General features: G+C 36.8%; 2 protein-coding genes and 1 long non-coding RNA gene across 3 annotated transcripts; 2 read left to right on the forward strand and 1 right to left on the reverse strand.

Moving 5' to 3' along the window:
• Positions 1-1001: 1001 nt before the first annotated feature.
• On the forward strand, positions 1002-6528 carry LOC127661120 (uncharacterized). The gene is made up of 3 exons (XR_007972733.1): positions 1002-1119; positions 5244-5591; positions 5719-6528. It is a non-coding gene; the product is annotated as an uncharacterized LOC127661120 (long non-coding RNA).
• Positions 6529-7221: 693 nt separating this feature from the next.
• Positions 7222-10571, forward strand: tmem14a (transmembrane protein 14A). Its single transcript, XM_052151692.1, has 5 exons — positions 7222-7364; positions 7485-7566; positions 7911-8012; positions 8117-8204; positions 10371-10571. Exons 2-5 carry the CDS (start codon positions 7491-7493, stop codon positions 10402-10404), a joined length of 300 nt encoding a protein of 99 aa, XP_052007652.1. The 5' UTR covers positions 7222-7364; positions 7485-7490; the 3' UTR covers positions 10405-10571.
• A 54-nt stretch (positions 10572-10625) lies between these two features.
• Positions 10626-14094, reverse strand: gsta.1 (glutathione S-transferase, alpha tandem duplicate 1). The gene is made up of 7 exons (XM_052151691.1): positions 13597-14094; positions 13401-13520; positions 12754-12805; positions 12440-12572; positions 12173-12314; positions 11927-12052; positions 10626-10996 (listed from the first exon to the last, which is right to left on the reverse strand). The coding sequence occupies exons 2-7, from the start codon at positions 13485-13487 to the stop codon at positions 10865-10867; spliced, it is 672 nt and encodes a 223-aa protein (XP_052007651.1). The 5' UTR covers positions 13488-13520; positions 13597-14094; the 3' UTR covers positions 10626-10864.
• Positions 14095-17579: the final 3485 nt, after the last annotated feature.

A 17579-nucleotide genomic window follows, 5' to 3' on the forward strand; every position in this document is an offset into this window, starting at 1 on the left:
CTCTAAAAATTGTAATCAGGTTCTTTTGATGATTTTTCTGTTGGGAAAAGTATACAGATTACATATAACTTTTAAGTTACTTTTCTTAAATACCTTTCTCAAGCATTTTGTTTTTCCACTCAATTTAAAATGTCAATAGTTATTTTTCATTGTTGCACAGCTGTCACATAAACTCAAACAGGCATAGGAAACTATTTGGTGTACTGTACATAATACTATTTTAGAAATGTGTTACACAAGTAATTTACTTTAAATTACTTAAAGGTGCACTCTGTAACTTTTGTCTTTGAGTCATCTTGGACTTACACTGACACCTAGGGTCTTGGATGCAGCATCATTTAAAATCAATAGTTTTCAGTTTCAGATGTCATTGTAGAAATGTAATATTCACAGTCAGTTATGATTTCTTTAATCACTGAGTGAAAGTGTCAAATAACAGGACGTTACTGAGATTAAGCGAGTAGTATTCATCTGGTCATGAGATTCCAACATGGCCGCCCCCATGTGTGGACCCTCTCCATGTAGAATAAAACAGCTTTTATAAGGTTACTGATATGACTGGAGTCTTCATCTCATTCAAATTGTCCTGATTTTATACATGTTTCAAAATAATAATTAATGTCTTTATGTGCAAATCTTTTTTCAATGAGGAAAAAAATTATTTGAACTGAGTGCACCTTTAATAATTGTACAAACATATTTATTTATGATTTAATCTTTGTGTTTAAGCTTAGAAATTTCCAGGCCTGGAAAAGTCATGGATATGTCATAGAAATTCTATTTATTAGTTCTTAAATATTACATTAGCTAGACGCTGCTCTTTTGATAAGCCTCTATAAAATTGTTTTTAAAAATGTAGTAATCACAAATTAATTGAAAAGTCCTTGAAATTCACTGGTCAGAAGCTACTAAAGTTTCAGTCAAGCTACTATTTTAATCGCACTGAGGCACGTTTTGTGGTTCTTTGAGTGGTGGATATTCTCTGCTATATCATGGGTAATGCAGCTGTTAACCTTGAATTCCGCTGTCAAACACGATTTTTTAAACAATGAAATAGAAAAAACACCGACTGATGGCTTCGACGGAAACATACACCATCAGTGAACCTCGTAGCTCACGGTAGGTCTGTCTTTAAACCTTTATAAGTTATCAATGAGATACATTTTGCTATGGGATAAATACATGGAATGTTTACTTCCGGAACGAGAATATTGCGCATATTAACATAAATTCTGCATGCAAAGCTGAACACTTTGTGACAAAACACCATGACTGTGACAATCAACAGTTAATTATTTTGATCATAAACAGGTTATTTTGAGTTTCACTGCAATATTACAAGGTTTTTTACTTAAGAATGAATACATGATGGTACATTGTAAAAATAGCAAATGATCATGAAGCTAGAGCATAATGTTTTTACATGTCTAAATGTAGAATTTACGTTCATGCTTAAACTAACTTATTCAATGCAGAAAAGACTTAATCTTATCTGCTATATTTACTTCACAGAATCAGTGAACCCAGGTTACATCATAATCTAAGTAGTTTTTCAGCAAGAGGAACTGAAAATCTTGCTGCCATCATAACAAAGAACAGGTCACATAAAAGGCAAATCGAGAGGAGAAAAAATGTACAAAGATTGTCTTGTATCCACTTGAAAATATGACCAGAACATTGGTGCTCTAAAGCTAATTTAGGAAAGAAAAAAAATCATAAAGTATAATCATATATGTGTTGAATTTGCTGAAGTAAGAAAATAATTTCAATGTGTTAAAAAAAGATGACATTTGTCTTTAAAAACAATTGAAGTTCAGATTTGATTTTTTAAAAGTAGGCCCTACTAGAGAAACAAAAGTTCAGAGACATTGGAAACAATAAAAATACATGTAAGATAGCTTTTTATTGTAAAGAATGAATGAGGCTGTGACAAATGAGCCCAGAAACACAACAAAGTATTTTCAAAGATCAAGTCATGTGAATTTTCCAAACATAGATTGATTCAAAAGGACACTTGGTGGACTGTTTAGCTACTTTTGCACAACTGCTCTCTATTCACTCTGTTGTCTGGTATGTTGCTAACTGCCCACTCATATTACTGTATATCACTCAAACGTTTCACACTTCTGCCTTGGGTTACACTCAACAAATATCCCCCACAATCAGTATTCCTTTGTCTCTATTGTGCACATTGACAGCTGTCCTGTCCTGTTCTATTACCTGCCCATCCAGTATCCTCAGTGGTTCCCAAAACCTGTTCCTGAAGCCCAGTGCACACTGTGTGATTCTGGCCACAGTTATGCATCTGAGATACATTTGGGGAATCGTAAACGACTGTACCTGATATGTTCCCTGAATTCCAATTGTCTATTTGATGAATCTTAGCCCACAACAAAGATCTGACATTGTTTTAAGATCAAAAAAGTTTTTTTTTAAGTATCTTGAAGTACTATGACAGTATCATGAAATATGAAAATAATAATTTAGTACCATGGCATTACCCTGGTAATGGCACACAGTCTGCTTTTGTTATAGGGCTCTAATCTTTTTCTTATCTCATCTCTGCACCCTCACTTGATCATTTTATCACTGCTGCTTCCATTCTGACCTCATCACCTTGGTTTTGAATAGGTAGCCCACATGTTCAAAAATGGTTATATCATAATATTTTTCTAAATGTGAATACCCTACTAGTTTAAACAAAAACCAAACTGGCTTTGCCTGAATCAGACAGCTCTTTCAGTATTCTATACAACATTTTCCTGAATGCGGAAGTGTTCCACAATTCAACAGTTTTCAGTTTTCGGTCTCCAGTGTTTTCATGCGCAAGTTGGGGGGCAAGTTACACCAAAATAATCTAAACAAGCAAGTACAACCCCAATGAATGAGAAAATTACTGTACATATATTCTTGAGTCGCTTAAATAATACATCAATATTTTTTGGCATACTCTGGATAGTGTTTCATCTGACCAAATGATCCTAACCTACATGTTATTACAGAATATTTCAATCATCCACAGCATTATCATTTACACTGTGTGCAGTCTCCTGAGTTAAAAATAATATCACATCAGTGAATTATTTAGTAAATAAAGAATTATTCAACTTATTGGCAAAATTCTTTATAAAATATAAATAAAGAGTACAGAGTAAGAGTAAAATGTATCTGTATGTTTTGCCTCTCTATATATTATTATGTTATTTTAATCCAGTAATGATTTGTCAAAAAGTCATTTAATACATTCAGCATGAAATAAAACATGGCAGGAGTGAAGGAAGCAGTAAACTCCCAGCTCGTAGGTCTTCCCCGCAGTGGAGTATGGACAATTAATCTAAGGAACACTCGAAATTAGAGTGCATTCTGGGTAAGAATGAGTGAACAAAAGTAAGGAACGAGTGGCTCACTCAGAATTCAGATACTCCTACAAAATGGCGGACACCTGAAATAGTGCACTATATAGTGGATAGGGGGCGGTTTCAGACACAGCTAAACAGAAAAAAAACAAAACAATTGATGCTCCGTGACGCGATTTGATGCTCCAGGGTGAATTCAGAACTGCATTTTTGCTCCCTGAAAGTGCACTGATGAGGGAGGGAATGCCACTCAAAATCTCATTCCAAACGAAAGTGAGAAAATGAATGGCTCCTTCCACAAGACGAAGGGCACATTCATATAGATATTCTGTGTTCCCTTCAGAGTACCTACTTCAAGGGCTTTGCACCTCAGAGTGAGTAGGACATAGGGAGGATCACTTACAATTAGAATCCGCCCCTTGTAGCGTGCGCTGTAAAGGCACCTGCGCTTCATTTGCTTTACTACCGCCACAATTTACAATGAAACCTCACAATAACACATTATAACTCTAATTGTGAGATTATTACAAGATTTTTATTTTAATATTTAATTAAAAATGTCTATTTTTTTTTCAGAACGGCACCTTTAGATTTGTGTGTGTGTGAATGAGAGAGGCCTATATGCAATATATAAATCTTGTTATCTAACATTTCAAAACTTACACAATGTATTGCAAACAATGTGAAAGAATTGTTTTTTTTTAGATGATTCATATTAATAAGTATCTATATAACAATTTATTGCACAATGTGGTATTTTATAATATTACTTTTAATAAAGCAATTACTCTGCCAGTCCAAAAAAAAAAAAAAACACTGTTCCTTTAACTCTAACTGATGCAGTGTGTTGCTTCTCATTTCTTAAACAACCATGTTGGAAGACGTGTCCTGTGGTCGTGGAAAAGATGTTACTGTGTTTCAGAAGGGGTAACTTATTGACCTGCATCAAGGAAAGAAAACAACTAAAGAGATTGCTGAAATCACTAGAATTGGGTTAATAACTGTCCAATGCATTATTATAACCAGGAAGGATAGTGGTAAACGGTCCGCTTTTCGGAAGAAAATCTTGAATCGTGATCGGCATATCATAAAAAATCTACAGTAGAACGTCTCCGGTTGTACATGTAACCTCGGTTTCCTGAGATGAAGTGAACGAGTCATTGCTGTAAGCACTATGGAGAGTCCTTCTTAGATGACCTTGTTGAAACCCTTTTTAAATCACACCAATCCTCTGGCAATGGAGTCACTCGTATTATGACACTCTGAAGTAGTAGGGCCAGCTTTCACAATACAGTATCTTGTTCCCTTCATCTCAGGGAACCAAGGTTACATGTGTAACCGGAGACGTTCCCTTTCGATTCAGTTCACTTGACATTGCTGTAAGTCACTATGGGGAATGATATCCCATCACACAGCACGACGTAACATTACACTCCCAGAGTTCTAACACTAAATAAAGATATTCATACGGAGTCACAGGCCTATGACTTATAATTTAAATTAAGTGTATATGAATAGTCTCACATGGCGAACCCCAGATGGAAATTAATAGTATGGGATCTATATGAACCATATAGATATAAACAGTATGGTTTATTAACCCTCTCACAACATGGTTGGAAAATTAGGTTTTATTTCTTATGGGAGTATGTAGAGCCGAGGGGGTGGGGCTGGGCTGGAATGATGCACACCCGGTCCCCAATCAGCCTAATGGGGCATGCGAGGTATAAAGGCAGCCGGTGACAACACTTCGAGAGAGAGAGAATTACGGGCAGCTGCCCTGTATCTGTTTGTGTGTGTCTTTTTATTTCATAAAATATTTATATTGTTAAGCCGGTTCTCCCTGCCTCCTTTCCATTAATCCCTTTACAATGGTGATGAAACCAGGGAGGAAGGAGGGATGCCCGTCGCAGAGTCCTTGACACTGTCATCCACCCAGGGTAGTTCCATTGCCATCCGCCGGGTGACGGAGTAGCCCGACTGCCTGGATGGGGGGAACGGCCGCCGTCTGCGGGGCGAGTGGGGACTGGATTTCCCGACTGCCTGGAGAGATGAAGCCACTGCCAGGGGCGGAGGAGTGCCCTGCCGTCCCCACGTGCCACCATAAAAGCGGAGGGGCATCTGTCCACTGGGGTTCGGAGGTTTGACACAGGTCCGCCGGGGTGGAGCGGCTGTCGTCTGCCTGAGAGTGTGGAGGAGTGATCGGGGACCACGCGATGGCGCATCAGAGAACCGGTGAGTGAGCTTCTCTCTCTCTCTCTCTCTCTCTCTCTCTCTCTCTCTCTCTCTCTTTCTCTGTCGCATGTTTCCCTTACCTATTTTTTTTTGTTGTTGTTTTTTTCCCCCTCCTGTCTCCACCCAGGTCGAGGAAGGCGGGGATGACCAGCTGGCAGATGGGCACGCCCCTCCCCGGGGAAAGAGGCTCCCCGGCCTGAGGCAACGCCGGGAGGAGTGTAGAGCGGAGGGGGCGGGCTGGAATGACAATCAGCCTGATGGGGCGCGCGAGGGATAAAGGCGGCCAGTGACGACAGTTCGAGAGAGAGAGAATTATGGGCAGCTGCCCTGTATGTGTTTGTGTGTGAAGCCGGTTCTTGCCTCCTTCTTTCCATTAACCCCTTTACAGAGTACTGTATGACTTTTAAGGGGGCAGTTCAACAGCATATAATTAGTTGGCTGTATTTATTATAGTAAGTAGCTTACCCGTAATAAGGGCTCTATAAGCGCTCTATAGAGAGATGACTTGTGTGGAGATGGACGCCACATCCAGGTTAAAAAAATCACGCGGACGTGTTTTGTGAGGACCATCTGCTGCCAAACATATATCCTGTAAGGACACACCATTTGTCCACGCCCATGAAGAGGCCATGTCTCTGGATGAATGCGCTTTGACACCAGTAGGGCAACTCGCACCCTGTGATTAATAAGCAAGGACGATCGCATTAGCGATCTCTTCTGAAAATCAGAAAAAACACCCTGCTGGTAGAAGGCCGGTGCTGTCTATGGTACTAGAGCAGCCAAGCAAGTCAAGAGCGATGCGTTTACGCCTGAGGCTTCAGGTGTGATGTGGAACATGTCGTTTAAGCCAGTACTGGAAAGGTCTCATGTGTAACAGACCTAATGGTATGACTGCCGATGCTGCCTCCATAAAACCCAACATTCAGAAATAAATGTTGTAACGTTGCATATGGGATTTGCTGATAAATAGTTTTATATTTAGTTATGACCCCATTAATGGGGTATGATTTCCTGTACCTGTGCCAAGAAGACATCTGGTGTTCTGACATTTTTTATATATATTTTGGTTTTGTCATTAATGTAAAATACTAAATCAAATCATTTCTGTAAAATTATGCATTGTGACTATTTGAATAATGATAGAAAAATCAACCAGTGGAAAAGATACATCAAAGGTAAACCTATTCTTATGAACTTATTAATAGACATACTTTTTATAGCCTATATTTTTAATTGAAGAGATCATAATAGCAATAGTTCGTTTTCATTGTTGATGGGTTTTCAAGCAGGGGGATCGCCAAACTGGGTTGCGCAACATTAAATCCCAGGGCCCCCCCGGGCAGTCAAGGGCCCCTGGGCACTGGCCCCATTGGCCTGGTCGGTAATCCATCCCTGGTACTGACTTAAAGTAAGGACAGCAAGGACACTTCCCACTTTTTGCTCCTTTCAATTAACAGATGAGTGCTCAATAACAACAAAAAAGAAAAGAGATTATATAAAACACACAGAATTATTAATAAACCAAAATTAGGCCCTTCTGGGGTTTTCTGATAAGTTCCAAAAATAATGATGATAATAATATTATTATATTCTTACAAGAATTAAAAGAAAAAAGATAAACAATGAATTCACTTCCTGGTTTGCGTCATTATGACGCTTCTTCCATGTTCTGAACTTCGGACTGGTGCTTATCAATACAGTTCACTTACCAGTTTTGTTCGCTCATTTTCAGAGAATTAATCATACGACCCTGCAGTTTGCAAGCGATATTTGGTAATGTTGTTGCTGACTGTATATTGTTGGTTTGTTATCTAGCTTCCTGTTAAATATGTGTTCAAGTATGTATAATTATTATTCACTACTACGCTCATATTTGAATGTGTATTTTTCTAGCTCACAATGGCTGTGGACTGGCTGGGCTTTGCCTATGCTGCAGCGATTGCGCTGGGAGGCTTTATGGGGTATAAAAGAAAAGGTAGGATTTGTGCTGCTGCTTTATGCACTTTTAGGTAATGGATGAAGCGGATCAAGATAAAGAGTTCTGTTTATGTGTATTTTGTCAGTTATTCGTGGTCCTAATGCCCCTTGCAGATTAATCACAAAATAATTATAATATTTGTATTCTATTTTTTGTGGAAATGATACCATGTTAATACCGTTTTTGTTTTGGACGTGTCATTGTAAAATGATGCATGGTGTTCTTTGAAGTACTTTGATGTTGCATCACGTATTGGAATCACACAGTACCAATGTAAATGTAAAAGTATCATTATATAGCCGTAAGAGATTGGAAGAGGCATTCATTATCTGATTCAACAGGAAGTGTGATGTCATTAATCGCCGGGCTCTTCTTTGGAAGCGTGTCTGCATTTGGTGCATTTAAAATATCTATTGATCCACGCGATTACTGGGCCTCTCTGAGTAAGTATCAAAACTGCTAATGTTAAACATCAGAAACCCTTACCATATATTGAGTGTTTAATATGAGTTTTGAACATGTTTAAACTTCCTTTTTTTAACCAAAGTTGCTTCTGGTGCGCTGGCTGTCGTTATGGGAATGAGATTTAGGAAATCTGGAAAACTAATGCCTGCAGGAATCATGGCAGGACTGAGGTAAAACTGATCATGTCTGTGAAGTTGTTGAAGTGTCTTGGAGATGTCTATTGTTATTACATTTGCAGTCGTGAAAAAAAAAAACAGTATTTAGCATTGAGATACAAGACCTGTCAAAAGGTTGGACAAACTTGACTAAATTGAGATTTCACATGATCTTAAAAACTGTTTGACCTAAAGGCTAATACTAATATTTTATATAAAAGAGTGGATCGGATAGTGAGGGAAAAGCAGATATAAACATCCGGCATACATGGAAACTCCTATTTCAGAGCTGCAAACTTGTCACCTTTTGGCCAAATTTGCTGTTTTGAATCCAAAATACACTGGCGGCCTAAAGTTTGGAATAATGTACAGATTTTGTTCTTCTGGAAAGAAATTAGTACGATCATTCAAGTGGCATTCAACTGATCACAATGTATAGTCAGGACATTAATATCTTGAAAAATTACTATTACAATTTGAAAAAAATGTCATTACTTCTTAAACTACTTCAAAGAGTTCTCATCAAAAAATCCTCCACGTGCAGCAATGACAGCTTTGCAGATTCTTGTTATTCTAACTGTCAGTTTGTCCAGATACTCAGGTGACATTTCACCCCACACTTCCTGTAGCACTTGCCTAAGATGTTTCTGTCTTGTTGAGCACTTCTCACGCACCTTACAGTCTAACTGATCTCACAAAAGCTCAATAGGGGTTAAGATCTGTAACTTTTTCTTTGCAATTCTTCCCATAAGGCCCTTACGCCTGAGTCTTCTATTTACTGTTGTACATGAAACTGGTGTTGTGCGGGTAGAATTCAATGAAGCTGTCAGCTGAGGACATGTGAGGTGTCTGTTTCTCAAACTAGAGACTCTGATGTACTTATCCTCTTGTTTAGTTGCACATCTGGTCTTCCACATCTCTTTCTGTGCTTGTTAGTGTCAGTTGTTCTTTGTCTTTGAAGACTGTAGTGTACACCTTTGTATGAAATCTTCAGTTTTCTGTTTGTCAATTCCAAGCATTGTATAGCTTTCATTCCTCAGTTTCTAGAGAAAGCTGTTTCTTTTTTGCCATTTTTGACCTAATATTGACCTTAAGACATGCCAGTCTATTGCATACTGTGGTAAATCAAAAACAAACACAAAGACAACATTAAGCTTAATTTAACAAACCAAATATCTTTAAACTGTGATTGATATAATGGCAAGTGATTTTCTAGAACCAAATTAGCAATTTAACATGATTACTCAAGGATAAGATGTTGGAGTGATGGCTGCTGTCTAGATTTGAACAAAAATGAATTTTTTTTCAAATAGTGATGGTGCTGTTTTTTTACATCAGTAATGTCCTGACTATACTTTGTGATCAGCTGAATGCCACTTTAGTTAAAGTATCAATTTCCTTCCGAAACAGCAAAATCTGTCCATTATTCCAAACTTTTGGCAGCCAGTGTACATCTTTGTCAGATATGTATTTTAATTTGATCCATAATAATAAAAGTATTATGGTCTTCCACTCTATGCTATAATGGATTAAGAGTTTTTACTATCATTTATGTAGTTTATTCTAGCAGTAGTTTCTCTTGCAGAAAACATTGAATGTGAGCATTCAGACATCAATACTTTAACAGGCATTATAATTTGAAATGTTTATACTTTTATATACTTAATGCATTTTATTTAGTCAAACATAAGTTTTGACTTACAAGTTTTGCAAAAAATAAACAATACAAAAGTATAGCCACAAGACAAACATTACACATGTTAACGTGACTTTAGTGTGATACAATTGCTTGCTAACCTAATAGATGTAAAGTTATATCCAGTATTACAACTTTGTTGAAATGGCAATGTAACCCTGTAATCTAAATTGGGTATAATGTTACACAGAACAGGTTAGTAAATGATTTTATCACACTAAAACCGGCTAACACTCGTAATGTTTGTCTTATGGCTATACTTTAGAAACTGTGTGTATTTTAATGTTTTTGGACTGGCTCCATTCACTTACATTAAGTGCTTTACAGATACTGCTTTTTTAAGAAGGGAGGGACGAGTAGAAGTAATGTTTTGTTGTAATAAACTTTATGCCACAAAGGCTGTTGAATGAGCTTGAACCCGGAATATTCATTTAATATGATGGTTTTGTATACAAGGTCAATCTGTGACTGTGTTATTATTTCAGTCTCCTGATGGTGTTGCGACTTTTGATCTTCTAAGCGTCCCACAGACAGACCACACTGGGATCTTTTACATACATGTACTAACTGAACAGCAGCAATGTTCATGCAATAGCTGCATATCACAGTATTGTATCTTGCGTAAAATTGTATCTTACATAAAATGTATCTTGCACATTTCAAATAAATCAGTCTTTTTTTAGTGCCTCAGCTCTATCTGTTGACATAAGAAAAACACTTTTGCAAGAAATGTTATTTTTACATTTATGGACACAGAACACTAAATCTCACTGATAGTTTTATCAAATCATACACCGAGACTGCCAGACATAATATACCTGTGACTTAGGAGTGCTATAGGAGCCAGATGTACATATATACTCTGAATGTAAAATAGTACACAAAAAGGTAAACTTTATTTGTTGAATTAAGGCAATACTTGTGTAAATGAATTAAAATGATCATTAATGGCTTAATTCTTTGGTTTTCTATGGGCAACCTATTTAAACAAGTGGCTCAGCACCTCTTTCACAGTTTTAACGTAGACCTCATCTGGTGGAGGTTTTCTGGCACTGCCAGGCTGCAAGAACTTGCTGATTGTTGGTAATGCCTTCATGCTCGCCTGAAATGCCTGAAAAACAGATGAAAGTTTATACAAAATCAAGCTTGCTTTATTCTATCATTTTGGAACATAATTGAAAACTGCGTAAAACTTCTCCAATTGACAATATAAAACTACAGTGCCAAAAAGAAGTGAGACAAGTTACTCAAATTTATCCACTTCAAATGACTAATTTCTTCTCTAAAATTGTAATCAGATTACTTAATTGCTTCAAATGACTAATTACTTTTAGTTAACTCTCGATAACACTTTCCACAGAAAGTTTGTTTTTCTGCTCAACAAATTCAATAGTTCACCCAAAAAAACATTATCTCATTTACTCACCCTCATGCCATCCCAGATTTGACTGACTGACTTAAGATTTTTAGAAGAATATCTCAGTTTTGTAGGTCCATACAATGCAAGTGAATGGGGTCCAAAACTTTGAAGATCAAAAAAACGCATAAAGGCAGCATAAAAGTAATCCATACGACTCTGGTTAAATCCATATCTTCAGAAGCGATATGATAGGTGTGTGTGTGAGCAACTTTCAAACTGCCCTCCTAAGTGCTCTTCTACTTTTCTTTTTTTATTTGCATTCTTTGTGCATTCCTCCTGGGCAGGGAGGAGAATTTATAGTAAAGAATGACTTAAATATTGATCTGTTTTTCACCCACACTTTTCATATCGCTTCAGAAGATATGGATTTAACCACTGGAGACGTATGGATTACTTTTATGCTGACTTTGGTTTTTTTTATATTCAAAGTTTTGGACCCATTCACTTGCATTGTATGGACCTACAGAGCTGAAACATTCTTCTAAAAGTCTTTGTGTTCAGTAGAAGAAAGTCATACACATCTGGGATGGCATGAGAGTGAGAATTTAAATTTTTGGGTGAACTGTCCCTTTAAGTGTGCAGATATTTTCCAGGGTCAACCCTAAACAGGTAACGGATCACCTGAAGTTTGGGAAATGTTGACAGTATTGTAGGGAAAAACTCCTGCAGCATTAAAGTGACCTCAAGGACGTGAACATCGGCACGGCTCAACTGATTTCCCACAAGTAACTGAGAGTTTGCCAGAGCCTGCAAAAAAGCCACACCCAAAAAAAAACAGCATAAATGAATTCTTCAAATGTGGATAAACCTGCTGCAAATGGAAAATGCACAGACAAGTAATAGACTCAATATGAGCGCTATCAGCACCTTTTCAAACACTGGAAAGAAGCGTTCTTTTGCTTTGCTCTCGACATTGTCAAGCTGTTTCTGTTTGTTCTCAGGTGGTGTGAAAGGCAAAATCATAACCATTTCCATCAAGTCATTGGCTCCCTCGGCATACATGTCAATCCTTTAGGGAAAAGCATACATGTGCTGAATGACATTTGCTTAGGTGTGGCTTAAAGGAGTGGTGAAGAAAAATCAGTGAATTTAAAGGCTTTAAATAAAGCTGTTTCATAAATAATTGCTATTTACATCGCCCGCTCTTTCAGGTCCTTTCCGTAAAGGTTGTATTTTCCAGCGATGTAATTCAAGATAGCCCTTGACTGCACAAGCTGCAACCCGTCCATTTCAACCAAAGGCACCTGCTGAAACATCAGCGCTCCATCTACAATAAACAAAGGAAGAATCACAATATTATGTAGGGGATTAAAGCAATGAGACATTAGGATTTTATTGAATGGTTAATAAAAAGGTACAAAATCATATAACAACCCAGCAAACTACACAAATAAATAAGTTTGGTTGTTACAGACATGGAAACAAGGTAAAAGGTTATGCACACCTACCATTCAGCAGTTTTTCAAACTGCTCCCTTTTGGTCAAAAACACCTCCTCAAACTGTGAAGACAAAACAATTGTTAATTCAATTATTGTAAAAAGAAGAAAAAAAGCATGCTTATTACATTTCATTACATATCTAGTGGTAGTTAACAACTTTTTATTTAACATCAAAAGTATAGGTGAAAATGTAATACATGCATAAGGTAAAGTATATTAAGTCATATATGAACTGAATATATACAATTATAGAGTGTATATGAGCGTTTTGTATTTTGAAATTATATATATATATAAGTATGCGACTTTTCATGTTGTTAGAACAACATATATGCATATATTGCCATGTAACATTTCTGACTGGTCATTCGTTTTTTTTTTTTAACATTTTTAATTACATTTTTGTCTTCGTTGGTTCGTTTTAAATGGTCCTGCGGTGTGACATGCATTTTTAAAAGTACAAATATTCTAGACAAAAATCAAAGCATGAGTATCAATTATAGAGGAATTTGGAAAAAAATCGTTAAAAATAGTTTAAATAATAGCATGCCGCAGAATACTGCTAAAACTGCATTACGTGTCATGTTCGCAAGCCCTGTGACTCCCTTGTAATTTAATCCATGTGCAAAACTTGTTCAGATTTTATGCAACAAACCTCAACTCCAGCTGCAGCCAAAAGCCATCGGACAGACTCCATTTTTCCTCTTCCATTGAAGTAATACAACACAACTTTTCCAGACATTTCCACACTGTAAAACAACCGAACACTACACAACTTGAAGAAAGAAAGAACAGTCAGGAGCGCTGCAGTTAACTGTGCTGTTGAAGTGTGTTACAGCAGCGTTTCTTACATGTCAGTCTGTGGGTGTTACGCAACACATCAGAACAGAAGACAGTGGGACGGAGGTCACCAGTGGGTTAAGATAGTTTTGTTTTTTATATTCCAGACACATTCAGCGATAACTCTTAAACGGCTTAGAAAATACTTTTCAAAATAGTATTACTGTAAAAAAATAGTCAGCTAATAATATTCTTCAAGCTTTTTTCATTATTTTCAATCGATATTATGAGCATTTGCCTGCAAAAGCCGTCGCAATGTGAATTACCACGGGAAGAGTTATTCCTGTCGCAGCGGCAGGTAAGGGACCGTGGAGAAAGTGCAATATTCCTATTTTTATTTTCTTTCTCATCCACTAGGGGTAAAACGAAAGGTTGTGAAAGTTGCGCACTGTCTTCCACTACTTATTGACATTGGTTTCGTGACTCTATTGCTGTCTCGTTTCGAAGGCGGCATGCTAGTAAGGACGCGTCCTTTGAAGGCTGCAGTATACCGAGTATCCTCCTTTAAACGAAATTGTCAACGTAGGTCAAATGGAAAAGGAACGTTACGTGCAGAGGTTAAATCCGCCTCCTCGGGTCCACAACACACCCTGCCGGAGCTCAGCTCCGTCTCCTTCAGCACCAAATATTGTTATTCCACTTAAATTATTTTTCATCTCCTGACTCCTGGCAAATACATGGCATATGAGACTGAATAATTAGCAAGACTACACAGAGACACCCAGGCATTTATGTCATAAATGCATTAATCGCTGATTCAGCACCCCGCCCACAGCCATCAAGGGAAAACTGTCACAATTCTAAGCATAACAGCGACGTTACCATGGAATCCCGCTAACGGCTAGAGCGATCGAATATAAAAATAGCATGTAGCTAGAACATGTTATATAACTAAAGCATGTTAGTTTACATGTTAAATTAACTACTAAATGAAGAATAACATCAGCTGCGTGAGCATTTAAAGTAATATATTGATTTTTAACAGTTTGCATATACTGTAGGTGCACGACAGTGACGCCAGACTGCTCCTGTCTGTACTTATATGAGCCCATTATTATCCCATTTGTTACCTAATATTTATACACATATTACACAGAAGGAAAGGCTCCTCATTACCATGGTTAGGTCAGAGTGCTAGTCTTAAATAATAGTAATAATAATAATAAATGAATGTATTTATGAAAAATAAATACTAGCTGAAACACATCTTGAAACTTTAAACTGCCACTGCTGATGTCTAATAAATTTTACCTTTAGATTATTTCATTTGAAACTGAAATATTTTGTCAAAATATAACAGTTACTTGTACTGTAAAATCCTGAAAGAAATTTGTAAAGGTGATGTGTGTAATTATTAATATTTTAAACTATTTTGGTAAAGGGGCCACATCGGGCTTAGCGCATGGGGGGCCACATTGTAATGCTTTACAAAGATACAATGTTCTGCATTGATTTGGTTTTTGTATCTTTTAAGCCCAGAAATAGTTGTGTACTCAATTTTCTGAAGTGTATCTGTGACTAATGGGACTATTCTGCAATTGCCTAAAGTATTGTATTGCGGTACAAAGATAGATACTTTTCTATCAGGCATTACAAAACTCAATAAAGGCGGAGATTATACATTTATTTTGCCAACTCTACTTCCCTGTTCATTTATTATTCAGTTTGAATAATAATTTAAAAAAAATTATAGAACGACTAATGTTTGTCGCAAAGCGGACGAGTTTACTCTTTTTTTTTCTTTCTAAAACTTGTCATGATGCGTTTCTCCTCGATGGTTTTTCAACCCTCAACAGAATAACACAGGCTGCATGAATATGATAAATAATTACTGCAAGAGTTACATTTACATACAGGTGCGAAGGGACTTCAACGTTTCTAAATTGTACAAATAAAAAATACATTTACATATTCGTCTCTGGCTTGCAATATTTTCAAACATGTTCCTTTCATACATTTTACGAGAGTGAAATCCGTTGCCTGCCTGTTAACATTCAAGATAAAAAATTATAATAAAATAAGTGAATTGTAAAGTATTTGTCTTTGTTTGAATAACTATTCATCCCTACCTTAAACATTAATATTGGAAAAAGAGCCCCTTTGGTGTAAAAACCTAAGTCATTTTGAATGATGACCATTCACAGTAAATAAGGGCTCCCCCTCCCTACAAAAGCCAATTTAACCACTGGTTACGTGGTTGTTATGACAGCACACCATACTTTAACAAGCGCTTTTAGCAAATTCCCTTTGGAAGAGAATGTATGAGGTAACATTTACATTTATTCATTTGGCAGACGCTTTTATCCAAAGCGACTTACAAAAGAGGAAAAAACATCAGCGAATCATCTTAGGGAGACAGTGGTACAAAAGTGCCATATTACAAAGTTTCACTATCATCAGAATAGTCCTAGTATACAAAACAGATTTAAGTGCAACAAGAAATGTAAAATATATATATATATTTAGTGAGTTTAGCACTTAGGAGAGTTATAATGCTGTAGATGTAATGATGTATGTACAGTTAGTGCAAGGCGTATTTTAATATCAGTATAGTTTCGTTGAATTTTCAATCGCTGTAGGTGAAACTTGTCCTGCAGAAACGCACGTGCGCTTCTATAGCGAGGATAAGATAGTTTTGTTTTTATATTCCAGACACATTCAGCGGTAACTCTTAAACGGCTTAGAAAATACTTTCCAAAATATTATTACTGTAAAACATGGAAAGCTGATAAAAATATTCAAGCTTGTTTTAATTATTTTCACTCGATATTATGAGCATTTGCCTTCAAAAGTCGTCGCAATGTGAGTTACTCCGGGAAGAGTTGTTTCTTCTTTTATTTTACGGCGGATCGCAGACATATAGGTGCATTACCGCCACCTATGTCCCAAATGGAACACTGACACTACATACAATCTCCTAATTTACCTTACTCCATCAACCTACATACAATCAATCACCCTTAATTCTTAACCTGCATAGAGACTGAGGCTTCGTCCAGCGCTGCGTGTTCAGCTCCTTCGTTTCCACACTCAAAAATATATAGATTTTTTTTTTACCAACATACTTATATATATTTGTGCCAACCTGTACTTCCCAAATAATGTAACAATAATAGAGTAATGTTTCTACCTGGATTAAGTAGATTTTCTTTTGTAAACTGCTCACCCTTATTTACTAGTTCATCCTTCCACTCATTCCTTTCAACAGTATATTTCCTACAGTGCATTATAACAAGTTCAACTGTTTCATTAACACCACATTCCTCACATAGATCCGTTGTATGTTTGCCTACTAAGTGCCTTGTACTGTTCAACCTTGTTTGCCCTAATCTTAATCTTGTAATTATGTTCTCCTCAAATCTGCTCCCACTTGATACTCTTCCCGTACCCACCAGTGACTGTATAAGATACAAATATCTACCTTTTGTGTCAGTGTCCCAATACTGTTGCCATAATTTCAGAATATACTTACTTATACCTACTAAAAGGAATCTGGATATCAACCATCTCTCTCTTTTTTGCTAAAACATCTGCCTCTTCATTAATTCTCACCCCAATATGAGCCGAAACCCACAAAAACTGTACCTTTATATTATTTTGCTGAAGAAAATATAATTCGGAAAAATCTCTATTATCATATCTTGTCTTGTTTCTGACTTCTGCTCATTAGAGCTGAACCAGAATCTGAGCATGTTATTGCTTTAGATATTTTAACTTCACTAATCCACTTTATTGCCATAATTATTGCAAACATCTCTCCAGTGTACACTGATAGATAATCTGAAATCATGTTATTCTTATACACTTTTAACATTGGATGAACACAGCACCCACATGACCTGTTTTTGGATCTTTCCAAACATGTATAAATGAGCATATAATCTCCCTTATATCATATACCTCAGCTTCATATGGACCTTCCTTTTGCCTTCTTTCTAATACATTTAGATCAACTTCTGTTTGGGGCATAACCCACAATGACACTGGAGATAAA

The sequence above is a fragment of the Xyrauchen texanus genome, chromosome 20 (assembly GCF_025860055.1).
Source record: "Xyrauchen texanus isolate HMW12.3.18 chromosome 20, RBS_HiC_50CHRs, whole genome shotgun sequence".
Lineage (NCBI taxonomy): Eukaryota > Metazoa > Chordata > Actinopteri > Cypriniformes > Catostomidae > Xyrauchen > Xyrauchen texanus.